Below are 27,950 nucleotides of genomic sequence, written 5' to 3' on the forward strand. Positions count from 1 at the left end.
TTTAGAAAATGTCCTACAATGTGCATTTTATTCCATACCATTATACAATGTTTACATATAGTTATAACTCTTAAGAAAATGATTTTTCTTTACCAATTGTACGTAGTGCCTAAATCTTTCACTTGAACATGGAGAAATGGAGAGTGGAAGTCCACATCGAATGCTATCCTACAAGTTGTAATGAGCCGCAGGTGTGCCAATGAGAAGGCCCTAGAAGTCTTAAAAGAGCAGCGTGCCTTACAAACCCTTGGCGTTAGTGAATTCAGGCATACCGGATCCGCAGTCTCATCTCATAATAAAACTCAAGACAAAATAAATTAGTGTCGGACAGGATTCTAAATTGTACAATATTGAACGAAAGACCACAGTGGGACCTTTTGTTTAAAGTAGCACCAATCCACACCTGATTGCGTTTTCAACATTAACCTTCCTGTTGATACATCGTTGGCACTTTGAGTGGAAATCTTTCTGCTTTAGTGAGGATTCCTAGACTGGCTGAGTATACTGTGTTGCAAAAAAAACTCTCTACTAAGTGTGGCAACGTCAACCCGGGAAATGGCACATTTAAGTCATTACGGCCCTGCCATGGGCTCGCCTTGTCTGTGTGTATGTGTGTGTGTTTTCCCCACCCCCTGACCTAGCTGGTATCTTGTGGATGTTTCTGTGACAGTGTAAAAGTAAATAAAAATGCGTTTAAGGGGTTTCATGGTAAGCGTGGTGTTTCAAAACAAAACAAAACAAAACAAAACAAAACAAAACAAAACAAAACAACAACAAAACGACATGGAAGAGTGTGGTCGCAGCTAAGGAGGGTTCACATGTTGTTTAACTCCAGTAAAGTCTGATCCAGCATCTGGTGCATACTAAGGTTTTCTTCTTTGGCATGAGCCACTTTCTCTGTGATGGGATTAGAAAATTAAGTCATCAATAGTTGCACTTTGGACACAGAGGCGGTTTGTACATTTAGGCAGGCAAACATCAGTCACAAACAAAGATGAGATGATTAGGACAAGGCATGCTTGTAAGATACTGCTCATTTCCAGACAAGGACCTACAAAGGGAGAAGACATCTCTGACCGAAAGGGACTAGAGGCACAGCAGGTTCTCACAGAGCAGTCAGGGGAACCTCCACCAACAGGCCACTCTGAACAGAGCACGGGTGGGGCTTGGTGAAGGTCCCCCGGCCGTATGCCACGGGGACAGCGACGGTGCGCACTCAAGTTACTTATGGCAGACATTTCTGAGTTACAGGCAGTTAAAGATCTGGGAGCTGTGTTTAACACAGAAGACAGAGATGATATAAGTAGATATTCTGACAACTTTTAAAATGATTTATTTCTGTTGCTCATTAAAAAAAAATATCCAAGTTTCATGCACACTTCAGTAGGACATTCTCTTACTATTCTTATATTTATTATTAGCATGACATTCTCACCAGATTCCAACAACACCATTAGACGGAGTAAAAGCATACCTTTTAGACAATCAGGGACTTCTGACATGAGCTCCTGTTTTCAAAAGCTATTTTGCCCAAGCATAGGTACATTTAATCAAACGCTATACCAGATATTAAGAAGTTAGGAATATGAATATGTAATAGCAATATATATATATTATATATTGCATCATATATAATATGTATACGTATATAGTTACACACTCCTTGGCTTTGGCTTTCTAACTTAGGCAGAACTCATTCTCTGTGGGAAACAGAAAACAATTTTTGGTCCCCATTCTGTATCAGTTCAAACAAGAAGAACTGCGATTGCTGAATTGATTGTTATAAATATTTGATCCATATACATACACATAACTTTACCATAAAAGCAGTTTTGGGTCTAAAGAGAACTTAATTATTCCAGACTATAAGAGGAAGAAAGACGCAGATGAAGCCAGCCTTTTGCTAACTCCCTCCATGTACGATTCTGCAGAGAGCAAGTGCTGTCGGCCCTATTAGTTGAAGGCATGGCAGTCCTGGACTTCCTGCCCATGGGCTCCATTCCTAGAATTCAGCCCAAGTTCTTTCCCACTTAAGTTTAATCCTCATTCAGGGCCAGCTTTAGTTGGTTAGTTAGGCGGCGGTTTTGCTCAAGTTGCTGGTAGAGTTGATCTGTACAGGTCAGCAAGCAGGTTAGCAGAAGAGAAGAGGCAGAAGGAAGACAGGTTAGCCAGACGTGGTGAAGGAGTTAACAGAGATCCCTCAGGTCACCTGCCGAGCAGCTCACCCTTACCCGGTGGTCGTGTGTCCCGTGCTCAGGAAGGATGGGTGGGAAAGGCCTGATAGACTCAGGACGAGCCAGGATTTCTCTCTTGGTGGCCAGGGAGGGAAAGGGAGTGACAGGGGCAAGAAAGAGAGAGGGGGAATGTTCCTCTTGCACCTTACTAAAACCCCTAGGTGAACGGAGCCGAATGCAGTTCCTGGCAACAGCCTGAGGAGCCAAGGCAGGGGGTCATGGTGGAGACCTTACAGTGAAACTTGAACCCGCCCATTTTGCCCACCTCTTTCCGGAACCCCTTTCACTTGCGCTCCAGGGACTGGCTCTCCTTTCAGGCAGAACCAGGAGGGCCGCCCCCCCCCCCCCCCCCAGCTGCCTGTGCACTCAGCTCTTAAAATTCAGAACTAAGCTCCCTGTCGGTCCCCCAATCACCACCATACAGGGTGCACTCTGACCTCTCGTCGTTTTGACACAGGGTGCTACACTACTCAAACAGCACAACAACAAACCCGTGTCTCCACGCACAAGTGACGTAAAATTCATTTGCCGACTTCTTGAAGAGAATGGCATTCGTGTGTGGCGCGAGATGGAGGCGTACAGCACGGACAAGACCTCAAACATCCACCAGGCCACCGGCACAGCATCAGTTTTACACACTGGCGTCTAATCTGCTCATGCGCTAGGGAGGCCAACTACAGGTGTCAGTCTGTATCTGATGGCCCAGGGGATGCCCCCAAAATGACAAGAACCTGGCATTTACCATGAAAAGTTGGAGGAGATACGACTGGTTCGAATGACAGTGACAACCTGGACCCAGAAATTCTACCGACCGATCTCGAAAAGCTGACAATCCTAACCCCAGGGAGAATGAACCCATCCAGCCTCTGGACCCCAGGGGTGTCAGGAAATTAATCAGTTCTTATGTCAGCTTTCTCTGAGAAGTGACAGAAGATGGGGAAGACGCTAGGTTGCACTATGCTTTCTAGCTTAGAGTGTCTGCTACTTTGTCCTCTTTGCTCATCCTCATTTTCTGGATATTCAAAACCCCGGTCAAATGTCACCTCCTCCAGGTAGCTCCAAACACACACCATCTAGGAGTTTGGGCTCTTTTCACTCCTCTACCTTCCAGCAAAATGGCCAGCTCATCGAGGGCAAAGAACATTTTGGGCTCAGCTCTTCACCACCTCTCCGCTGCCTTCCACAGTGTCCTGCAAAGGACACATGCTTGGGGGTTGCAAATTTAAACCCCACTGGCAATATTACCGCTAATGCAGGGGGGCGATCACCACGGGCAGGCAGGTTTGGCCAAGCTGGAATAAAAGAACTTTGGAGAAACCCTAGAGAATCCAGAAGGTCAATGTAAATTCAGCTTAAATGACAGCTGTCCCTCCACATCCCCCTCTGGGCCTGCTCCACTTCAGCTGTCATGGAGCTGCCATGCCTGGGTAGACTGGGGGCAGGAACCAGAAGTGGTTTTACATTCGCAAGTATTTTCTGCTCCTGTCCTACCTCCCAGATGTCTGGAGCCTCTAGTGCCCAGACTCAGGAATGCTTTCTGTTTGGTCCAACCAGGTTCTTGAAGCAGCTGCAGCTATGGCCTGACTCTTTGAACTAGAAACCTGGACGCCAGGAATTTCTTGACAGAATCAAGGTGCTATTTATCCTTTCGTGCACCCCTACCTCCTGGGGCTACTCCAGATTTGCCTTCCCAATGCAACATTTTCCCGTTTCTCCTTGTAGAATGTGCTTACACAAAGTATGAAAGTCTCTGCAAAGTTTTCCCCCACTCCCCCCCCCCAAAACAGATGTGCCTCCAGAATTAACTACACATCTGCTCAGCAGAACTTGGAGACCTGTCATTTTGTCTATAGCAGGGAGTAGGGGCACTCAGAGAAGGGCCCCCTTCTATTACTAGGAAGTTAAAAAAATATATGACAGGAATCACGGTCAAAAGCAGACCCAAGGAGCTTTAGGGGGAAAAATCCACGAAATTATAGAAGGCTTTTTTACACTCTCAAGGGAGAGACACTGACTTCCAGGTTCCAAATTTTAAAAAGTCTACTACACCAGTATTAAAATGCTTTAATTTATGGCCCTCTTAAAGAGTATTTTTTCTCTACTCTGATGTCTTTGTGGAGCAATTGACAATATTTTCAGTTTGTCTACATTTGAGTATAGTGGTATATGTCAACACTCTCAGGCTAACAAAAACAGATCAAGATCACTCACGTTTAAAACACAGGAGAAATAGAGCCAGACTGCTGAGCTGCAGAAATGTTGGGAATTAAGAAACAAAAATCCACATCATTTTAAAGTTCTAATTTTGCAATTTCTTTTAAAATCACTTAACCATTGGCGCGCCTGGGTGGCTCAGTTGGTTGGGCCACCGACTTCAGCTAAGGTCATGATCTCTCAGTTTTTGAGTTTGAGCCACGTGTTGGCTTTGTGCTGACAGCTCAGGGCCTGGAGCCTGCTTCAGATTCTGTCTCTCCCCCTCTCTCTATGCCTCCCCTGCTCACGCTCTTTGTCTGTCTCTCAATAATAAATAAACCTTAAAAAAAACTTTAATCACTTAACCATTGTTTTTAAAGTAAAAATAGCGAAGCCTAAATAAAATATAACTGTATTCTGGGGCACCTGGGTGGCTCAGTCAGTTAAGCGTCTCTTGATTTCAGCGCAGGTTATGATCTCACCGTTCGTGAGTCCCAGCCCTGTGCTGGCCTCTGTGCTAACAGCATGGAGCCTGCTTGGGATATTCTCTCTCTCTCTGTCTCTCCCCATTCCCCACTCACACTCTCTCAAAATAAATAAACTTAAAAAAAAAAAACTGTATTCTGAACAATTTCCACTAACTACACTGGCAAAAAAAGAACCAACCCTAATGGTTATACTTTAATAACAACTACAAATGAAAAAAAAAAACTGCTATTATCACAAAGATTATGTATGCACTACTCCTCCTAAAGAATACAAGAGGTCCTTACGGGCACAAAAATGAATCTTGACTTAAATGTAACCATATGTAGAAAACTTAAGATGTCATCTCGTGATCTAAATGAAGGTGGTTAAGTAATGAATATACTTTTTAAAACTTTAACTGTTCTTTGTGCTGTAAAGGAGGATCAACAATAATCTCAATAACATTGGCTCCAAGTTCCAGTATGTGAAGTCCCAGCAGTGTGGGACGGCTATGGAGCCTTCGGCAGAGTCTTGTGTTAGTTAGCTGCAGCCCCACGAACAGGGCCAACTCAGCAGTGACACATCTAACTACACCTCTGGCAGAGGAAGGCACTGCTCAAGGCACACCTGCCACTCCAACAAGCAATGTGCCCTGTGTGGGTTCTCAGTGAGGACTATACACCAGCACCATCACAATCTCAACAAAACAAAACACCCCACTCTTTAATCTTTGGAAACCAAAACTCTGAGAGGGACCCACGCTGGAGCATTTTTTAAAAGTCCAGTGAGGAACTAGTGCTTTACCAACTTTTAACATTCATGTTCAGAATGAAAAAAAAAAAAGGGTAGCAGCCAAAACTAAGCCTCCTACGTGTGAAGCAGATTTGTAGTTTTATTATTTAGTTTTGTTGAAACTGAAATGTCAATAAATAAGAAGTAAAAAGAATAGCAAACAGAAATAGCTTACACAGTGTTTATTTTACACTGAAATGAGGAGCTTCTGTACAATGGAAAGCAGTGTGCCTGGCTCTCAGGCAGGATGCTAAAAGAATGAGCCAGGTCAGATGGAGAACAGACAAACCGCAGAGCTCAGAGAGGTGGGACAGCCAGCTTGATGAAGGGGTCTCAGGAGAAGTGAAGCAAAGAAACTTATCTGCATGAGGAAAAAAGGTGGGAGAAAAAGAAAAAAAAGTGGCACAATGGAAAAAAGGAAAAGCAAACTAACAGATGAGAGCAGCACTTGAAACCCAGGCAGGAAGCAGACATGCAAAACCCACTGCCAGCCGCACCTGCAGGAGGACGTCCCTCCTCGCCCACCCGTGTCTAGACCCAAGGCCAGCACAGGCCCCTCTGGGTGACGGTCCATCGTCAAGAAGGCCCATGAGTAGAATTCAAAAACAGGTTTTAAGCTAACTCACCTTTCAGAATATTTGAGCATTCTTGATGCCACAAATTTTCCCTATAGAATCACCACATTTTAGCACCAGAAAAGACCTAGAGACAGATGTTCTGATTCACCCCCGCATTTACAAATGAAGGAAGAGAGGATGGAATTCTCTCTACTTTCCATGGTGACAGTCACGTCTCTAATGGTGATGTGGAAATTCTATAGCCTGTAAGGCAGCAGGCACATGCCACACTCTTTACACTACCATGTTCGTACACGGGTGGGTCTGAAATTTCCAGCTTACGTGGAATTCAGCGTTATATTATTAGAATGAAGAGAACGCTCTGTGGAACACTCCAAGTTAGAATTTAGAGAGGCAGAAGAAGTGTAACGCTTAGGTTGGGTTAGCAATACATGGATTAGTTGTGTATGATCGAAGTTCGCGTGTGAACAAGGTATCTACTCTCTCACTGCCTCACACAGTTAAAGGTGAGCCATTAACTGCTTAACTCATGCTGTGTAATCGGTGTCTTGTATCCCAATTCTTTGACACCAGCTGTGGTGTTCACTGTGAATATTTCAATGCCTTTTATTTAAACACAGAAAATTAAAGCCTCGGTTATTCAGCAGATGAACCATTTCTCTCCAGAATTCTTACAGGTGAGGAAGAGATCATCTCTCAACCATTCCCTAGGCTGTACTGGATCAATCTCCTCTCAGATCCTCAGTAACCAGACACTTGAGGGTTCCTTAAGTGTACATTTCTTTTACCAAAAATGATCCTACTGTATTTAATCGAATCTCGGGAAACCGATCTTTGATATTTCCGGGGAAGCTCCTGCACCACTGCGTAGCCTTCTAGTTTTACTTGAGCCTAGTTTAATTTCCTAAAAGGGTAGTGCTCAAGCCATTCGTATTTCAGTTCACTGCTTGGTGGGGACAATCTAGCTCAGAGATCATGAAATAAACACATTCTGAAGGGAAAATGATGTGCATAGACTGACTTAATCTACTCAGCTCTTCTATTAGTAGAATGTGAGCAGACAATAACTATCCTAGATTATGCAGAGAGAGCAAACAGAAAGGTGTGAAGATGGAGATTCTGGAGGTACAGAAGGCAGCAGTGGTGAGTTTATCATATTAGCGTGAGGGCACGGATGTGAGCAGGCAGGGTGGATCAACATTTACATGGAAGTCATATCGTTGAGAGCGTGGTCCAGCTCCTCGCTGATGGCTTTGTACTTCAGTTTCTGAGCGTACAGCTCGTCTATGACCAGGAAGTGGAAGGCAGAGGTGCAAGGGCATGGAGAGTGATCAAGAGATGGAGGGTGAGCGAGGGTGGCATGGACACCATCCCCACACAGCAGCAAGAAAAGGGCAATGCATGAAGGAAGTGATGCCGCAGCAGGTGGCCAATGCAGGAGGCGTGCGTTTTGTTTTTAAATGAATTGAAACAAAAACAAAAAGAACAAAACCCATTAGAAAATAAAACAAGAAAGACTCAATACGAAAAATCATAACAAACAGGATTGGTTTCTCAGTAAATCATGTTACACCCTGAATACAACCACAGAAGGCCGTCTCCTGGGTAGGTAATAGAATAGCTTTCCTTTCTATAGTTATATTTTAATTCCACTGGAGTAGTCAGCCATCTGCAACTCTCAACAGTGGAAAAAATTCCCAAGGGCAGTGTTTTGGAAGAACAATTTGTGACTCTGTAATCCTTATTTGGCTCCGCCTTCAAGCCACTGACTTCCTGACCAAACCAGACCACTGGGATGTCGGTTTCTTAGTGTCCTGTGAGCTACTCCTTTGGTCTTCTCACTAAGCTACCCTGTTACTGGCCCACGAGGTTTGAAAAGCGAGGACAGCCACACGTTTATGGTGGGGCTCTTGACAAGTCTGCAATTTAGTTTTTGTAGTGATGAAGGTTTCACACTTTGCTGCACTTTGGCAGACTGTTTTACAACTACCTGTCATTCTCTCTTCTCCACTAGCTTGGATGCCTTCGCCAGCCCCTTCTGCCTTTCTTGTATATTCTATGCATTCTCCTTTCTTTCCTTTTCATAGCTGACCCTTCACGAGCCTCAGAGTTCAACATTTAGGATTTCCGTGAGACAAAGGCAGGTGTTACTAAAACAAAAACCTAAATATCTTAGGGGAGAAAGGCTTGAACATAATCTCAAAAAACAATGTCCTATTACCCCCACCCCCCCTTTCAGAATATAGAGCATTTACCAAGATATTAAGGACTTAAAACCACAAGAACCCAACTGTTACATTGAATTCACACTTGGAAGACGAGTTGTGTCTAAAAACGAATCCATGCCACTCTGACAATTAGGAGGTATCAATAAGCAGAGAATACACTAAGTCATTCTCACCTAACAACAACAAATAAACCTGCCCCACTTCTGCACAGTGTGAAGGAAAGCTGGATGGCATCTGCCCTTACAAAGAGACGTGCCTCATCTGGTGGCTAACAGTCATCTGGAGAGCAGAGGACTCAGGTCCAAGAGTTTAAGAGCCACAGAATGGAAACCCCAAAGGACAGGCAGGAAGAATGTGCAAGAGCAAAGTATATCCAGGAGGATGCACTTGGATTGGCGAAGTGTTCCGCCAGGTCAGTTTTCAACCATAAGGACTAAATTAAAAACAAAACTTAAGATCTTACCTTCTAAGTCATCAATGCTTTTCTCCAATTTAGTTACTGACCTCTCCGCAAACTCAGCCCGAGTCTCAGCCTGTAATGATTCCATTTATTTTAGTCAAAATCGGGAGGTTTTACATTTCTGGGAGCTACAAATACAGGGAAAACTAGAGAATCAAAATCAAGCATAGCACCCATAAAACGGGTCTGAACACTTCAGTCAGTCACTAGCACAGCGCACTAACTCCAACACCACCTTTGAATATTCCTGACTTGGATCACCATACTTTTGAAATGAAGAAGCCCTGACCAGCTTTATACAAATGGACTCATTTAAAATCCAGTTGGCTTCATCTAAAACACTCATAGTATTACCTCCTTCAGCTTGTCAGAAAGGACCTTGATCTCTTCCTCATATTTGTCTTCCTTCTGCGAGTACTGTAATTAGAAAGAGCGTTCCAGATGTCAGGCTACAGCTCACTCAATACTCAGGTCTTCTAATACAAAGAAAGCGCCAGCCCAGCCAACAGATGTTGAGGATCCCTTAGGAGGTAACCGAGCCTCTGGTATCAAATGGCACACTACAATACATTCTCTGTTTTCTTGCCTATTGTTTTACATGGGATAAGAACAAGATAACTTAGCCATGTGGCACTTGGTTTAAATTGAATTGTTATAGACGAGTCATATACTCAACATAAAAGATGTTCTCTATTAAAAGTGAGAATCTGTCATCCAATAACCATCAGGAAATCACCTCAAAATCATGCCATTTGCTAAACAATATGCTTTCGTCAGCAGGGCCTCAGAAGAGAAAAAGGATGGGTCTTTCGAGCAGCTCTTAAAAGATGCTTCTCCCCCACACCATGCTCCTGGCCTACCTTCTCAGCCTGAGCCTCCAGTGACTTCAAGTTGTTCGTCACAGTTTTCAATTCTTCTTCAAGCTCGGCACATTTGCTAACGTTTTCGATCAGAGGCAGAAAGGGTGGGAGACAAGCCCAAGGAAGGAGGAGAGAAAAAGGAGAGGGATGGGAAAAAATGAAAACCGAGTCCCAGAGAACAAAGGGCTGCCTTAAAGTAGCCAAATCATCAGGTATTAAGGAACTCAATTGTGCTGAGGACACTGCCTCCTTAAACTTGCACCAGGAGAAAGGCAGGGTGACAAAAATCCAGTAATTTTGGAGTATGATAATTTGGCTTCTTTTTGGCTGCACCAAAGAGCATTTTGAAGGAAAAACAAAGGAGTTTCAAGGACCCAAAGAAAGCACTTAAAGCAAGACAGAAGACAGCAGAGGGTGTCGTTATACCGAACGAACCAGTAGACACTGGAAGCTGAAAGGCGTCTGGGTTGCAGTTAAACCTAAAACCACACATGAGCCATCAGTACCTTATCCTCTGCAGCCATTAATGCTTTCAAGGTCTGATCCATTATTCTTAATTGTTCTTCCAGCTGTCGAACTTGGCTGTTAGTGGACACAGGAAATGCACAAGGCCATTCTCAAAATCAGTGTGCAGGTAAGGCATGCAGTGATACACGCATTCATACAGACACCCCACACAAGTCCTCCGTGTTCCGTACTCGCAGCTCATCCATGTCAGATGAGCACAGGAGGAGCCCGGAGCTGAAACAGGTCAATGTGCAGCTGCCAGAAGGTCATGCTGTTTAGTCACTGCTCTGTAGCACCCCACACACAGCAGACCGGCACCGGGCCCGCTTACCTTTCTGAGAGCTCAGCCCGCTCCTCTGCACGTTCCAGGTCACTCTCAATGATGACCAGCTTACGGGCCACCTGTAGCAGGACAAACACAACACACACACATACCATGGGGCTAGCAAGCTTTGAGTATGGGGGCAGGACACGGAGGTGGGTACTGGCCCCACCAGCCCCTACAAGTTCTTATCGACAAATGAGATGACCCTCGTTCCCATGGATGGGAGAGAAGCAACTCGCTACCCGGAGGGCCAGGGGAGAGCAGACCAGAGGCTTCTGCTCACAAAGACTCAGAGTCGCTCGTTTGGGGGAGGCAGTCTGATTTTAAGTCTGACTCAGGTGAAGTCCATTTAATTACAGGGCAGCCAGCCCAAGTGTGGAGGAAGGGAGAGAGAGGAAATTCACCATCTTGAAAATAGCAGAATGGTGAGACGAGATGCATCCAATGCTGTGAAGGTGGGGGCTGCCAAAAACCACTGAAAATAATCCTGAGAACTCTTATCAATTTAGAGCTCTGTACCTCAACCTCCTCTTTGTGGAGGAGGTTAAAAATGACAACAGGATACCAAGAGAAGCTAACTTGAGATGAGCTGGTAAGATGACTAATGGAGTCAACTCTGTATTTAGCAGAGGAAAGGACCTGAGAGCTTCAAAGGGATCCTTTGAAGCATTTCAAAAGTAGCAGGCATAGTGTAACCTGGAAGTAATAATAGTAATAACGATGGTGGTAAATAACAATAATAGAAAAAAGGAGTGTCAATGCCATTTCAAGACAGCCGTGACACATTAAGATAAAACTAAGGCAACAGTCATGTTAGCTCTGTTATCACAGGAAGTTGTTCTCATGGAGACATGACCAGAAGCTGATTCACCTGTGAACCTATCTTGATAACAGGATCCAACCACCTTGACAAGAGAGGACACATTGAAAAGGGCCTCTTGAATCTACGCGGACTTTAGTGCATGGACTGTGTCCCTATGCTGCCTGAACTAGATCATGTTAGGTGAATCACACCAGGAAGAGCCGCCTGCATGGTGACAGTATGAGAGGTTCTTTCCACAAGTGAGGCCCAACTCTCCTCTCTCCTGGCCAAAGGTCTTTTGTCCTCGTCTGGGGGCTGCACAGCTGGGATATCACAGGGGAAGCTTTGGTCTTTCTCAGTGTTTTCTCAGCCCGGCTTCATGATAAAGACTGGGATGCCTTAGCAGGATCAAATAAGAACTGTTTTCTGGAGACAAAGGGAATCTGCTTCTCAAAACCACCCATTTCCACCAAGGAAGCAGATCGTTTCACTGAAGAATGCAAGGCTGTAAGCACTGCTTCCTGGCCCCCACCCAGGCCAATGCAGGGGAGTCTGTGAAGCTTTGGGCCCCAAGATCTGACCTCTTCATACTTGCGGTCGGCATCTTCAGCAATGTGCTTGGCCTCTTTCAGTTGGATCTCCTGAATTTCCATTTTCTCCTCATCCTTTTGGGCTCGACTTTCAATGACTTTCATGCCTCTGAAAAGGAAGACAAGCAGAAGACCCAAGGTTTAGAGGAGACCTCCGTGAACCCACACTGTGCTGCACTGGTCTGTGAGGCTTGGTGTAACTGGCAGACCAAAATAGAGCACAGGGCAGCTTTTATTTTCCAAACCATGAAGCAAGAGTTTCCAGAGCTGAAGGAAGAAAAAGACATACACTTCTCTGTTTGTTGTGAACGAAACCTCACACTTTCGATACTGGTGAAGCTATCCAGGGATCTAACGTTAAATGAAAGGTACCACGTCAGGATCCTGCTTGAAACTGGGAGGCATGGAAACAGGAAAAGCCAACATGCTTTACTTGCTATATAAATAATGAGATTTCTTCCTAGTTAGAACAAAAACAAATCTGTCTTCGCGTACTTCTTCCTACAAAGAAGGTAGCTGTTCTCACCCCATCAGTCACAAACGTAAACATTAGACCGAACCATGTGACGCTGCAGACACTTGACTATGTCAGACCTACAAAAATGACAACTTCATATGGGTCAACCTAATACTTTAGATGAAAAACTGTGAGTTTTGCCTTTAAGAGAATTCTTACATAATAGAGGTGTTGACAGAGAGATTGATGCCATCGTCTGTGCTGTCTCTGGATCTCACAGTGTTAAGTTTTCGAAAATGTAAATTGTTGTGGGATGTATTACAGTTTTATGGAATAAGTCATTTTAAAATGGGATTCATTAAAAAAATAAAAATAAAATAAAATAAAATAAAATAAAATGGGATTCGTTTACCAAAATCTAAGTAGGCAGTTCAGATGATGAAGTACTACAGTATGTATCAGAAGACTAAAATTCTTGGCTGGTCTATAAATCCGCCGTGAGACTTTGGGCAGGCCACATAAACTTCTGAGCCCTCGTCTTCTCATTTGTAAAAAGAGGGGAGTGGGGTAAGTGATCTCTGAATTCCTTTTTTTCCTACAAAGTCTAACACTGCCAGATTGCTTTTTACGTTTACTGGCAAGTATATTTTAGGAAGAATCAGCCACAAAACCACTGGCATGTGTGCACGGTAAAAGATGATGAGTCATCTTAAGGCATTCCAAAACTCTTGGTTAGGGAAGAAACAATAAGCAGCAGTGAATAAGGAGCTGGAAACTTCAACTTAAATGCTTCTTTAATCTTCAAGGCTGAAATCACTCTTTACCCATGGTGGCAGGGTGCTCACTTCTATCGGAGTGAGTGGACAGAAACTCACTTCTATCGGAGAAGGAGAAATGGAAAGAATGACGGATTGCCTTCACCTGTCCAGGCCACAGCACCGATGCACACTCCCAGTGTTCTGAGCCACCACATTACTCTGTCATGCTTCCAAGCAGGAGAACTCTCCAGTTCAGTCTTTCCTGGAACGCTTCTATGCAATATGAATACATTAACTTGAGCAGTTGAACAACTTCTAGAATACACGGAGTTGTGCTGGGCTATATGGCCGTGGTATTCCTTTACTACCACAAAACTGAATCTTGGAGTAATAATCAGGTGGAGCCAGGTAACAGGGAGTGGGTTCTGAATACACGAGTATCCGACTATATTTACATGTGCACCAGTATCTTACCAACATTACTAAGTCCAAAACAATTTACTTTTGCAGATAATATTTCTGTTTTATCTGTGCTTCCTCTTCCACCAATTTGCTGGGCTACTTGACAACTGATAGTCCATGGTTCATTTATCTGGGCCCAGTCTCCTTGGCGTATTTTAAATAAAGTTTATCTTTTGGAAATGTCTAACTGCTCTGCGGTCAGCAAGAATGAAGGAACCAATAGGCATCCCTAGAATTTCTCATTTAAAGGTCCATCTCCCTCTCTGGACGATGAGTTCTATGAAGGCAGGAATAGGAGCTCTTTCTTCTTTGTAACCTTGGGATTTCAAACAGTGCTTTGTACACAGGGGCTCCACTAATGTTAAAGGAACGAACCTAGTAAAGTTATACCTGGGATCAACTGAGGAGACGATCCCACCAAGGCACTGTAAAATTGTGAAGCCCCAAAGATCAGAGAAGCCCTCCTGTTCCACCCGGAGGAGAGGCCTGTGCAGAAAGGTGGGCTGGGAGAGGCACCCTCACCTCTCACTCTCATCTGCTGCCTTCTCGGCCTCCTCCAGCTTCTGCAAAGCTGTTGCCAGTCGCTCCTGGGCACGATCCAACTCTTCCTCAACCAGCTGGATGCGTCTGTTCAGAGAAGCTACATCGGCTTCAGCCTAGGCAGAGACAGTGAAAGGCATTTCAGACTGGGAGAGAAAGTGAGGGCACTGCCTACAGGAAGTGGCTGAGTCAGAAACACTGATTTCTGACAGGAAGCCTGGCCGTGTGGTGAGCTACCTCTAAGTGCATTATACGCCCCGGTCAAGTCCAGAGTTCTCAAAGACACTGCTACATTGATTTATATAGTGAATGTCCACACTCGCGTGTGTTAAGTCCACACGCACCATTCTCAGTGGAGAGAGGGACTGTTACCAAGTGCTCTCTCACTTGGTTCTTTTCTTCCACAGAACTCCACAGTGGGTCCCCCTGACTGCTAAAGGGGCGCTTCATTACGGCCACCTCACTCACGGGGGCTCGAGCACTGGGCAGAGACAAGACCTACCCAGGCTCCGCCACATAGGACAAGAGCAGTCCAGCCGGAAACCAGACTCAGGAGTCTGCATTCTCCTTCCTCCTGGCTACTTTCTCAAAGGAGTCTTAAAAGGAACTAAAGTATTTAAAAACTCAGCCTTTCTAAAATATATGCCATACAGACACAACCACCCCTCCCCCACTCCCGTTTCAGTAACCCCTTTAGGAGAACTCGGTCATATGCTGGAACAGGGCCAAGACAAATTTCCCAAGTGTTCTTGAGATAAGCTTACTGGCATTTCTTGCAAGGTTGTTACAAGAAAAGTTTCAAACTCCTTAGGAGAAAGCGGTACAGATACTATTTTTATTTAGTATCTGTATCTAAATTAAGATGTTACTTTTCGGGGGATGCAATGATTAGCTGCTATCATAAGCACTTTTTACTGTGAGCCTCAGAACACTTGCAAGTCTATGATGATCCGTTACATACACTTGCATTGGTGTTTGTTTCAATATTATGCCTGGAAGTCAAAGAGAGAACTTACTAATCAGGTACCATTTCCTCATCTGCAGCCACTGTGAATGTGTGCTTATCATGGGGTGAGGTTTTCAGGACACCACTTTAGGGTTTTCTAAAAATTACCATACATACTTAAGGCATGCCAGTTCTATCCATATTTCTGTGTGCTTTACTCAGTTGGAAGCTTCCTACATGTAAGGAATCATAGTTCTCTGCACAGAAGGAATATGGGCTCAGTAAATGTCTACTGAATAAAATAAATAAGACCGACGTAATTTAAACAAAAGCAACTTTCTTAGCTCATGGACTCCTGATGTACACAGTCTGAAAGGCACATGTAGTGAGAGGCTGTGATTATGGCCTTGAATGAAATGAATACAAGAACATTCAGCTCTTTGCTCCTCTGGATTTGTAAAATTTTAAATGCCAAGTTTTGTCTGGGAAAGAGAAGTTATTAGGGCATCTCCAACCACGGTGAAGGACTCTTTATAAAAAATTCAAATACACTTTTATCTCGACAAAAATTAACTACGTAGTAGTAACAGGCTGACGGAGACAGGGAATAGGAGAAATGGGAAATGACTCTGGGGAGGACAATTTGCATCCGTATAGGCCCACAAAGTAAATCCTTAGGGGTACACAGCTAGTAATGGGTTCTGCTAAGTCTGACCGGCTAATAAGTATGTTTTTTTTCTAGAGGAGGAGAGAGGGTAATAGGGACAATGCATTTCTTACATGAAAGGAACTGTCGTTCTAGCCCTATTTCTTAAAAATTGGAAGGAACTATACATTAAGGTCAGGTCAGCTTTGTTCACTTTTTTTGTATTTTCCATTTCTAACACAATTCTATTCCTTTTATGAATGGGGCATGGTGGTGGGGGGGTTGTCAGGAAACAAGCAACTCCGAAAGCTGAAAACAAAAACGAAGAGCAAAAACAAAAATATCTTAGTAGAATGTCTAGGTCATACACTTGAAAGTATTCCTCACCTTTCGTTATTATTTTGAATATGAAGGCAAGTATCTTCATTACAGGTGCTATGGCCAGAGAAACGTCAACACGATTTTCAAAATGTTTTCTTGTAGCCACCACACTCTAAGGTTCTGCTCTGTGTTTCACCTGGGCCCCAACCCTGAGGACTTTGTACTCACAGAAAGAACAGGGTTTATGCTCTGAGGAAAGGACCTTCTGGGTGGCAGGGCAGTCTAGGTCCCCAGCTTGTCATGTGGCCAGGGCATGGAGAGTAAGGAGACCATGCCCCCATGCTCATTCCTGCCTCTGTACACAAGATCTCCCTGCCTAAGCGGCCCCCGTCAATCTGTAGCTTCCTTCTTATTGCCCCTCACTCTAACCACTCCTTCCTTTAGCTCTGGACCTGATATGTAAATGCCACTAACTCTTTCCTAGGAGCGTGTCGTAGAACCTTCGACTTCTTGGCATTATATAGGGCCTCATACAGGGCCCCCAAGCAACAACTGGGAACGGAGGTCCATTCTAGGAGCCAGGACCGTGCACACAGCAGACCTGTCGCTGGTTCACAAAATGGGGTCTCAACTGTTTATCTGGAAGAGTCTCTAGGCATCATCCAGCAGTTCCCACAACTGGCTGTCAGAATCCCCTGGAAGAGGCGTATTAATAATGCAAACTTCCAGGCCCCATCTCCAGAAATTCTGATTCAGGAGGTCAGAGGGGAGGGCAGACATCTGCAACATAAATACGCAACCTGTTCCATCCCTCCACCTTCCCGACCCCACCATCCAAAGAAACGGGCAAATCTTGTGGGAACCACTCTTCCAGCTCTCCTTTCAAAAGAAAGGAGAGGGAGTTTTGACCCACAGTGCTGACCCTGCTCGGGCCATACAGACATCAGTGGGAGACAAGACTAAAACCCCAGTTGCCTGGGTCCTCGTGTGTGGGCTCGGCCACTTCTCATGGCCTCCAGGGATCTCACAGCAGCCCTGGAATTGGTGGTTCTTACCTCTTACTTCTCTCTTCCTATGTTAGAGTGGCAAGTCCCCTATAGCCTCTCTCAACACAACTCCCCATGTGATAGAGAGGCTTTAATGACAGGCCTAGGAGAACAGTTACGGTACTGCATAGCGTCCACTAAACAAGCCCTCTCCGTCCCTTCAGAGATAAGGTATGGTATTCCACTGAAAACTTCACCAAGTAGCACTCATGGGTGACACCTCATAGGTAGACACAGAGCATCTGCCCTCAAGCTGGGAAGCCAACACCCGCTGCCCCTGAGCTTTCACAGCAGCACGGGTAGAGGTGCTTGTAGGCTACAGCTGGGACCTGGGAACAGTGTCTAGGGTATGTCTATCTGCACGTAAGCTTTCCCTGGGAAAAACCTGGACTCCCACTGGCTTCTCAGGCCGTTCCACACTGGGATGGCCGCAATTTTGTTTCGGTCCCTGCAACTCAAGTTTAAGTCCATACATTAATTAAGGAAACTTCTTACTCTTATTTTTACTTGTGTGTGTGTATATGAGTGAGTGAGTGAGTGAGAGAGAGAGAGAGAGAGAGAGAGAGAGAGAGAGAGAGAATATGAATGATTGAATGAATATATGTGTGTGCTTTGGATTACGCTCTGTTCAAAAGGCCTCTAGCTCTTACCTTCACTAGCCTTTTATTTCTGGTATGTGTTTTCTAAGTTCTGAAGTTTATTTAGGTATTCTCTAAGGTTCCTTCATCACAGAACCTGGGTAGTCTACTTAAGATTTAACCTTCGGTTACCTCTGCCAGTACAAGTCCCCAGCCACATGAGTATCTGTTATTTAAAAAGCACATATAAACAACAAGGAGTGTGGGAAGGGTCAAGACTCCAGACGCAAATCATTTCCAGGCATGGAAATCACCCTTAGTGCGCTGGGTTGGCTTCTTCTAAAAATGTGTTGATAACTGCTGGTGGAGTCTTTCAGTTTGGGATGCTAGTTTCTTTTACTTCAAAAGTGCTATTGTGTCCCAACATGTAATGAGCTACTCAGAAAAGAGACTGCTAAATTAGTAAAGGCTACCAATTATCCTCCTGCAGATCTGTTGTTAAACAGCCAGCAGGCACTTTGCAGTTGGGCCTGGCCTGTCCTTGCACCCAACCCAAAGGTACCAGCTACCTACACGGAAAACAAGGGTGGGCACACCGCTCTCCCAACCTCAACAAGGTACTATACAGAATCGAGGGTAGCAGGGCCACTTCAACACAGCAAACTATTACTCCAAATCAGATTTGACAGCAAACTTTTATGATGCCTACATTTTCATGAAATCCAGATGTTTTGGCCAATATAACTAAATATATATATAGCAATGGTTTTTACTTTAAAAAAGTATTCTAATTAAAACAGTCAAGAAAATAGTAACTAGGAGAGTAACATTATATCCTAAAAAATGATCCTCTGGAATATGTTTTCAAAGTCCTGCCTGAACCAGAGGGGAACATGGGATGACCAAAGGTCAGGCATTTTTATTTCATGCAAACTGTAGTTATACGGCGAAGGTTTCACCCAACTTGCTGTGTAAGACCAAGTGACTCCAGCCAAGTTAAACTTCTGCCCTTATATGGTAAGGAAAGGGGAAAAAACCACTGATGACATTAAGGGGCACTCCCATGGATAATAGATAAACACAACCTCCTCTATCTGTGCCAAGGCCTATAATTTATGAGGCATATTTGTATAATGAGGGAGAACGGACATGAACAGGGCATTGTAGTGCCCTTGCCTTGCCTACATATGAAGACAGAAATCATGAGTGTATATTCCAGTCATTGCCAGCCTGGGGTTGCCAATGTGAACACAAAGCACACTCTTTTGAGTTTCCTGGTCTCAGAGCTATTTACCAACTTGAAAGTGGGAGAGGGTAGGGGATTTCTGTTAATTGGTTATTTCCCACGATTTAATAAAATTACTAGTTGAGAACCTACAGGATACATCTTTAAGTCTCGTTGTTTGCTGGATATCACCCAGAAAGGAGGAAAGACTGGCTCCTTCTTGCTACTCTTTCCTTTGATAATAACAAAAAACACACAAAACCCTAGTGTGTCACAAGACCTAGAGTCAATCATTATATCAAGCAAAGTATCCTCATTCCAACATTTTGAAGGGCCCACACACCTTGGAAAAACAAACCAGTAGGAAATAAGGGATAACCAAGTTTTCCAAGGTAGTGCTAGCCTAAGAGGGCCAATTAACTACATACAGTACGTCTGAACTTTTCAGAATCAAAATTTAGGGCCAACTCTCCAGTCAAGTATTTCTTACAGCGGCTCATGATTCTGTCACTAAACCTGTATCCTTGTAGCTAAGAGAAACTGACTGCTAGCTTAACTCACAGCTATGTCTGACAACTACCAAGAGACCACCTTAAATTAACTCCCTCTAAATTACAGTTGCAGAAGTTAGGAACAACTCTCAATCTGCAATGGTCTCTTCTGACTCAGTCCTCAAACTGCTATCTTAAAAGGTTCTGGGGTGCCTGGGTGGCTCAGTCAATTAGGCACCCGACTCTTAATTTCAGCTCAGGTCATGATCTCATGGTTGCGAGATGGAGTTCTTGTGTCACCAGACTCTGCCCCGGGCGTGGAGTCTGCTTAAGATTCTTTCTTTCTCTTTCTCTCTTTCTCTCCCTCCCTCCCTCCCTCTAAAAAAAAAAAAAAAAAAAAAAGTTCTGTGTCCAATCAACCTGGATAGAGTGTTTTCAAAATTACTTCCAGCACCTGGGTGGCTCAGTCGGTTAAGCGTCCGACTTCAGCCAGGTCACGATCTCGCGGTCCGCGAGTTCGAGCCCCGCGTCGGGCTCTGGGCTGATGGCTCAGAGCCTGGAGACTGCTTCCGATTCTGTGCCTCCCTCTCTCTCTGCCCCTCCCCCATTCATGCTCTGTCTCTCTCTGTCTCAAAAATAAATAAAACGTTAAAAAAAAATTAAAAAAAAATTACTTCCAAAAAATTCAAACTATTTAAACCACTTTAAACACAAAACTTTGAAAAGAATGAAAGCATCATCTTTAGCCAGCAGGCCCAGGAAGACTACCGTTAGAAAAATGATGTACAAAAGAGAAGACATGTATAAAAGTAACAATATGCCCTTCATAAAATTAATCTTCTGTGTCTAACATCAAACACTAGGACAGGAGTCTATAGAAGGCTCTCCTGCAGAGGACTACATGTTCCCTTACTGGGGAGGCTGAGGGGAGTTCTATCTACTCACTTCCACCACTAATGCCACCTCAACCAAACATTTCCTCCAGTCTGCCCACATCCTCTCTCCATCAAGTTCCCAAAAGAAAAAAAAAAAATATATCGGTTAAAAGCATTTATATGCAGTGCTTTGACATGTAGTGAAAAGAGTAGGCCATTTTCAAGATCCTTTGAATAGGTGGTGAACTGAAGGCAAAGGAGCAAAGAACAAAGCCAAGTGCTGTGCAGTTTTAATACCAGCTGACATTTAGCACTTACTCTGTTGTGTCAAACACTGCTGTAATTTCTTTACACATACTAACTCCTTTGGCCACCTCAACAGGTAGGCATTATTATTATCCACATTTTAGAGTTAGGGATATGAAAGAATGAGAGGTTATTCTGCCCAGCATCTCACAGGGAGTAAGTAGCAGAAGCCAGAATTCAGATCCTGGCAGTCTGGGTCCAGAGTTCTCATTCTTATCCATCATGTTCCATTAGTTCTAATGGTTCAAGGACAGCTGTTAGCCAGGCAGAGAGAACTGGAATCATTTTATTGCCCTGTCAAATTCAGACACATCAATGGGATCTTTGCTGACTTGTTCTCAAGAAAACTGTCTTTCTTATTAATTTCCTGATTCCTGTCTGTATTTTCCGCCAAATTTCCTCTAGTTAGGCCTTCCTCCTAAGAGGACCCATTTGTTTCTATGTATTTTATGCAAAACAGGTATTGAAGTTTCTGCAGCCAGCCATATTGCCATTACAAACACCCAACCGGTAGGATTTACTCAACTCAGAAGAATGGGTCCGTATTAAGCACAGCTGGACACCATATTATGCTTGTCATAAAATTCCCAAGGTGTTTGAGTATCCTGATTTAAAACACACACTCAAAAATCAACAAATAGCAAATGCCTGAGCTACCTCTGAAAGCCTGTTCCTGTATGTTGGATACATTTGCCTTAGGAGAAAGGAAGGAAGCCAGGTATTACATTCAACGTGGGGGAGGGGGAAGCCGGCAAGAGAATACACCCAATGATCGTTGACATGTAGCCAACTCTTCTCAATACTCGGTAACAAAGGAATATCTGTATAAGACCACTAGGGAGGAGAGATGGTTAATACAAAGGGAAAGGTAAGCGGGTCTCATACTATGCATGTCATACATACATGTATGTCAGAGCCCGGCGCTGTCAATGTCTCAACCACCACAAAGAAAACCAATGGTCAACGGAGATGGTGGAGTTTAGCATCCCCCGGCCCTAAAGTCTGGCAGTGCCCCAGACTTTCCCTGTCAGCGCCCCTTTCCAAAGGAACGGATTTCCAAAAGGATTTCCCTCTTCCCTCCCCACCCTTCGAGTAAATAATGCCAGCAGCGCAAAGTGCACATCCCGAGGGACCCGAGACACCCGGGCCGAACGCAAATAACCCCAAAATAGAGCCCTTTCTGGGAAAGCGCTGCTTCCAGAACCTTCTCAACACCACTCCTGCTTCCCCTCGGGGCTTTTACTTTAAACCAGCGAAGATGGAAAGGAAGGGCTGAAAGGAACAGGCAGGGCCCCTCCCTAGAGTCCGACGCCAGCTGCCCCAGGTGCGCCAGGTGCGCCCCTGGAGGCGTGGGGACAGGGGTAGGTGGGCTCTGGAGGGCCCTGCACCGCTCTGTGGGCCCAACTGGGGCGGAGGCGCCTCTGGGTGGGGGTGGGTGGGCAATGGGTGGGTCCCTTACGGTCTCCCTCAGCTTCCTCTCGTAGTCCAGCTCGCGCTGCAGGCTGCCCGCGCGCTCCTCCGCGGCGTCCGCCTGCTCCTGCAGGCTTCGGATTTTCCTCCGCACCGCCTCCAGCGAGCTGCTCCCGGCCATCGCGCGGGGCGGCGGCGGGCTGGCCGGCGGACTGCGGTGAGAGAGACCGGCTGCTGCGCTCCGGCCGCCGCTGCCGCAGCCGCACTCCTGAGCGCCCGGCCGCCCCGCCCAGGCCGCGCCGCGCGACGGCGGCGCCCCCAGCGGCCCAGGACCAGCCCGGAAGTGGCGGTCTCCCGGGCGGCGCAGGCGAACCGCAGGCGGGTGCGCGAGCGCCGGGGGCGGGCACAGAGGGCGGGGCGCGCGCCGCGGACCCCGGGAATATGCAACCCGCGTGAGACACTGCGCATGCTCGCGGCACCGGGGCTGTCGGAGGTGGTGGACTCGCTTTGGGACACCTGGAGAGCTGGGCCCGGCCGGGAGGGAGGCCAGCGCGCCAGGGATTTTACTGCGATTCCTAGCGCCCCTCCTTGGCTCCGTGGTGACCCCGCGTAACGGACCTGGTTGCTAAGGGCGGTGGTGCCGCCTACTGGCGGCGGGAGTTCGCACTCGGGAGTTCAGAATTCCCAAGCCCAAGAGAGAAGCTGAGTGGAGGAGTTTGGGGCCTGAGTGCGTCCCCAGGACCTTTCCTCGTTATAAAGAACTACAGCACACAAGATCCTAATCACAACAACCTTCCTCTTTCACTAAACTCACGAAGTGAAAACCACTAACATATTGCATTGTGATTAAACCTTTCTAAATGCAGCGTTCCTAGGTAGGTTAGAATCCGGCTCCTAGAATCTCTCCTGGCTGTTGACTTTGGCCAAGTAACTTGACTCTTCTGGGCTTCAACTATAAAAGTGGAATTAATAGCAGTACTTCCCTCATGGGGCTGTGGTGAGGATTATGAAATAAAGTGCCTAGCACAATACATTGTACATAATTAACTCAAATGATAGCTTTAGTGAATAAATATGCAGGCACTGCCTTAAGAGTCAGGTGGGGGTCCATCACGGGCTGTGTTCTCAGGGCCACGAACCTCTTCGGGGCTCACTTCCCTTTCCATAAAAACAATCATCTCACGGGTCCCTTATAACTTACAAGCTTCTCTGGTTTTAGATCAGCCTCAGAGATCTTCTGGAATCTGACCAATTCTGGGCTGGACTGAGATGCCTTTAAAAGGCACAGCCATGAAGGCTATAGAACACTATGAGAGCCTTTGGCTACAGCTGGATGAAAACCCAATCTCTGGGAACCGTCCTCTGCCAATTCTCCCATTTGGGCTGCGTTTTTAAATGCCTTCCAAATCTCATGGCTTTCTTCCTCACCTTTCTCACAGGAGGCCCTTCAAGTCAATTCCTGATGTATTTAAGTGTGGGAATAATGAAGAACAAAAACATACTTGACAATCCCGTCCTCCTTCTCCAAAGCCCTAACAAGGAACCTCCTTTGCTTTCCTGATTCATTTTCTATGGACTTTGTCACAGTCTCCGCTGAGACTCTCACAAACCTCAGCATGTGCCCTCACGCCCTGTAGGTGGAGCCTCTCGCTTTGTTTCCACACAGTTCATCTGGTCAGGCGGGAGGTTACAACTCCTCCCCCAGAGGAGTCCAGACAGTGGGCTCCAACTTTGAAGGTGGAGGAAGGGGGCGCCAAGGAAACTACTGGACACTTGCAAGTGCTCTAAAGCAGCCAACTAATGACTTAATGTCCTGCTTTTCAAATACCTGGGAAAGACAGTTTTAGGTGAGTTCATTTTAATGCTGATGTCATTACACAAGAGTTTAGGACAGTTCTCAACCTTGGGTGCACATTTAAAAAATACTAATGCGTGGGTTCCACTCCCAGAGATTCTGATTTAATTGGCCTGGATTTGGGCTTTTAAAACCTCCCTAGGAGATTCTGTTTACATAAGGTTGAGAATCACTGATTTAGGAAGCAAAGACCTGCAAGGAATAAAGACTCACATACTGCAAATATCAGATACATCACAATATTGGCGAAGGGGTTGGGGGTCAGAGAAAAAATGGAGCCCTTGATCCCATTCAGCCTCATTTAGGTGGAACACCAAAAGTTTCAAAAGAAAAGCATCAGGATGCTTGCTACCTTGTGAATTACAATCTTTTAAGCTAGGAAGACCCTTCTTTTGGAATAAAATTTGTAAAGTATTGGTAAATATGTAGAAAAAGGTTTTAAGGAGTAGGAAAACGTAAAAATGTTTTTAAATTGGTGAGTAATGACAGTGAAATGTCCTAATTCCAAATGTAATATGATTCTACCTCAGGAAGCTGACCTCCTATCTCCCGCTTTCTTTAGTGATATTGGTCTCTCCCTCCTTAACTCTTGATTATTTTTGTTAGGAAATCACTTTAAATATAGCATTTCTTTGCAAATGTTCTTCTTCAACATCCCTACACATTCCAAACAACCTACAATATCTTAAAAGTTCAATGATCAATCTACTATAAAAAAAAAGTACCATATTAGGGACAGTTTTCCAGTAGGAAACCAAAACAGTTTCAAAAAGCTCCCTCCCTTGCTAACCCCGCCTCCACCAAGGTGGCTTTAAATATCCTCATCCACTTCTGCCCCACTTCATTCCAAAGCTCCCTTAAACAAGACTTTTCAATAAAGACATGATAGCACTACATAGTTACAATAATTATGATCTTTTTTTCCCCTTTAAGAATTGTAGTCGCTTTTTTCTCCTTCAGTCTTACTAGGCTATTTTCAAATTCTCTGCATTCTTTTCCTTATAAGGAATATCTCTCCTTGATCTATCAGCGGCTCTTTTGAAAAAGCTAAATAAACGTCCTGCTGGAGAATTTGGGGGAGACAGACATCCTCCATTTAGCCTTACACGAAGCAGACATATGATCTACATTATACAAAGCAGACACAGAGTTATATGTGTTTTTTGGCTCTTTTTCTAAAGCCAGGTAGTTTGTAGCTTTAATGTTTTAGCTAAGTCAGTGCTTCTGTGAACCCCGTTTCCAGTAATCTTGATGTTCATTGAAAAAAGAATTTTTTTTTTTGGTCGATTCTAAATGTCCTATGTCTGGATTTCCCATTTGCAAAGCATGCTTGGAGATTACATTTTAAGCCTTTCACGCCACAAAAAGCCATTACTGGTTTCAAGGCCCAAGACCCTCCAGCAATTTGCATTTTACTCTCATACAAAAAATTCTGCCATTGTGCTTGGTAGTTCAACTTCTGGGCACAGCTTTCCCCGGTGCTCATACATTCTTGGAATTGTTACTAACTTCGCAAGGAATTCTTTCCTAATTGGGCCTCTAGCCTTAATGAGCTTCTACAATGGAATCCAACAGTGTGAAAAGAAGTCGTTCCTTTGGAAATCTAATGCTTGGCTTGACTTATGGAGCAGAAGAGACAAGCTCTTCAGCTAAAAAGATTCCAAAGGGCAATGGACAAAGTGCTGGTAGAGTTTTTGCAGTGTGTGCATCACCCCTGAAACTATGTGGTGGTTGTCAGAAGGCTGACAGGTGGGGGTGGGGCAAGCAGGAGGGGCAGGGGGCAGTTAGCTCACTATACCATATAAAGCACTGAGCTATATATAACTCCCAGGGTACTTTCAGGATCTAGTGCTGTCAGACTGCAGACCCAAGCAAGTATCATGTTCCCAGGCAGATCTTAAGGGCTGGATTAAGGCTTCCCTAGTGAGCAAGGAGGCCTCAAGTGTCTCTGCACCCCAACATCAAGCTCGGCCTTCTAAGTAAAAGTAGCACCATGTCATTCCTTCAATTTAGAGACCAGGCCCTCTGTACCCTGACTAGACTCACCATTGAAAACCAGGCATTCCCACCCACCAGAGGCTGCAAAGGAAAGAAAGTAAACTAGGCATTCTGTTTGCACAAACCTTGGTGATGACACCGCAGAGGTTTTCTGCCACCAGGGAGGCAAGGTTCACCTCCAGCATCCAATTTCAGCCACTCCACTCCCAGCTTCTCACCCACCCACCTCCACCCCCAGGAGTGGGGGAAAGAAGGAGAAAAAGAGAGAGGAGTGGATGAAGTATAAATGAACGTGTGCAATAGAAGTCTGAGGCAGCATCCAGTGCTCTGGGCCATGTCAGGGCTGTGTGCGGGTGTCCAGCAGGAAGAGGTGACCCTCCTCCATTGCCCCTTGGCCATTGTGGTGACCTCAGAGTGGCCACTGGGCAGGAGTTGAGGGAGATACTGTGTGCGTGCACTTACGTCAGTGGCCTTTTTCTCCGCCAGCTCCAACTTCTCCTGGGCATCTTTGAGAGCCTCGGAGTATTTGTCCAGTTCATCTTCGGTGCCCTTGAGTTTCTTTTGCAGCGACACCAGCTCATCTTCCAGCTGGGAGTTGGCCGTGAGGGACGGGGAGGGGTGGGGGTGGGGTGCAGCAGGCAGCGTGATCCCGCGGGGGAGGGGTGTGGGTGCACAGAACCAGAAGGACAGGGACAGCAGAGAGAGAGAGGGAAAGACAGGGAGGGAGAGAGAAAGAGACAGAGTTAGCCATTCGTGCGCCGTGCTGCGCCGCGCGCCCCGGGTACCTTGGCGGCGGCCTCATCCGCGGCCAGGAGGCTGTCCTCCGCCTTGTGCAGCTCCTCCAGCACCCGGTCCCGCTCGTCCTCCGACGCCCGCAGCAGCTTCTCCTTCGCCGCGATGTCGTCCTCCAGCTGGGGGGCAGCGGCGGGCGGGCGCGGGCGGCCGGCACGGACCGGGTGTTAGACACACACAACACACGAGCGCCTGGTTGGCTGCGGCCCCTCGGCTTGGGGCGCTGCCGACTCGGGGTTCAAGGGTCTCTAAGTAACCTCTTCTCTCCTGAATATGGAACCGCACTGTGACCCACCCTGCACCCCCACCTCCCGCGGGACGAGAATCCTGCCAAGGTCCCAGCGCGCTCAAGTCCACCACTGGGGGTGCAGAAAAACGCCCCAGTCTCCCTGGCTTTCGGGCCGTACTCTCCATTCTGTTCCATCTTTGTTCTTAGGAAAAAACTTCATGACTCGACCCCCCCCCCCGCCCCCACCTCCACCTCCCTGCCCCTTCCCCCTGCTCAGGCTCTACCCCAGTTGAAGGTTTTATTCTTTCCAGTCAAAAGTCCAGAAGAACTTCTAACACTTTCTGGACTCGATTCACCCTAACCTGCTCGCCGCCCCCCCCGCCCCCACTCAGGTCCAACACTGATCCCCGATCGTGAGAGTCAAGTGTCTCTAGGAGTCGAGAAGACCTAGCGCGGGCTCTGGGAAGCCGAGGAGGGAAATAAACGTCCCCGGACGAGACCAAAAAGTTAGCGTAAGTCTGAGTCTTGCTCTTCCCCTCCCCCTTCTCAGCTGCGCGTCCCCGGCCTCCCAGGAGTGGCGGGGTGGGGAGTGGCTCCCCTTGTCCTCGGGGTGAGCGGCCGGGAAGGGGTGCCAGGCGCTCAGGGGCCGGGGGCGCCGTGAAGGGCGGGGGGAGCGCAGGGCCGGGGAGGCGCAGACCTGCTTGCTCCTGTCCTCCGCCGCCTTCTTATCGGCCTCCGCCTGCTCGGCTCGATCCAAGGCGTTCTCCTTGTCGAGCTTCAGCATCTGCATCTTCTTCTTGATGGCGTCCATGGTGGCGGCGGCGAGGGGCCCTGGGGCTGCGGCGGGAGCGGAGAGGCGAGTGCGCGGTGGGGCGGCCGAGCCGAAGTGCGAGCGCGGAGCCGCCTGCTGCTCCCAGATATGTACTTTCCCAAGGGGGCGACCGCATTCCTCGAGACAGCCAATACTTTTTTGGAAAA

At 46.2% G+C, this 27,950-nt stretch overlaps 1 protein-coding gene across 17 annotated transcripts; it reads right to left on the reverse strand.

Annotated features, from left to right (window-relative positions):
• Window positions 1-27,950, reverse strand: TPM1 (tropomyosin 1). 17 transcript variants are annotated; one of them, XM_047861866.1, is made up of 10 exons: window positions 27,670-27,940; window positions 26,737-26,862; window positions 26,414-26,539; window positions 14,237-14,370; window positions 12,029-12,146; window positions 10,652-10,722; window positions 9,814-9,889; window positions 9,308-9,370; window positions 8,957-9,026; window positions 1-897 (listed from the first exon to the last, which is right to left on the reverse strand). In XM_047861866.1, exons 1-10 carry the CDS (start codon window positions 27,781-27,783, stop codon window positions 815-817), a joined length of 981 nt encoding a protein of 326 aa, XP_047717822.1. In that variant the 5' UTR covers window positions 27,784-27,940; the 3' UTR covers window positions 1-814. The 17 variants fall into 17 exon arrangements, with proteins under 17 accessions (XP_047717822.1, XP_047717816.1, XP_047717812.1 ...); XM_047861860.1 differs by lacking the exons at window positions 9,814-9,889; window positions 26,737-26,862 and adding an exon at window positions 10,320-10,395 and having other exon boundaries at window positions 27,670-27,943; XM_047861856.1 differs by lacking the exon at window positions 26,737-26,862 and having other exon boundaries at window positions 27,670-27,939.

The sequence above is a fragment of the Prionailurus viverrinus genome, chromosome B3, assembly GCF_022837055.1.
Source record: "Prionailurus viverrinus isolate Anna chromosome B3, UM_Priviv_1.0, whole genome shotgun sequence".
Lineage (NCBI taxonomy): Eukaryota > Metazoa > Chordata > Mammalia > Carnivora > Felidae > Prionailurus > Prionailurus viverrinus.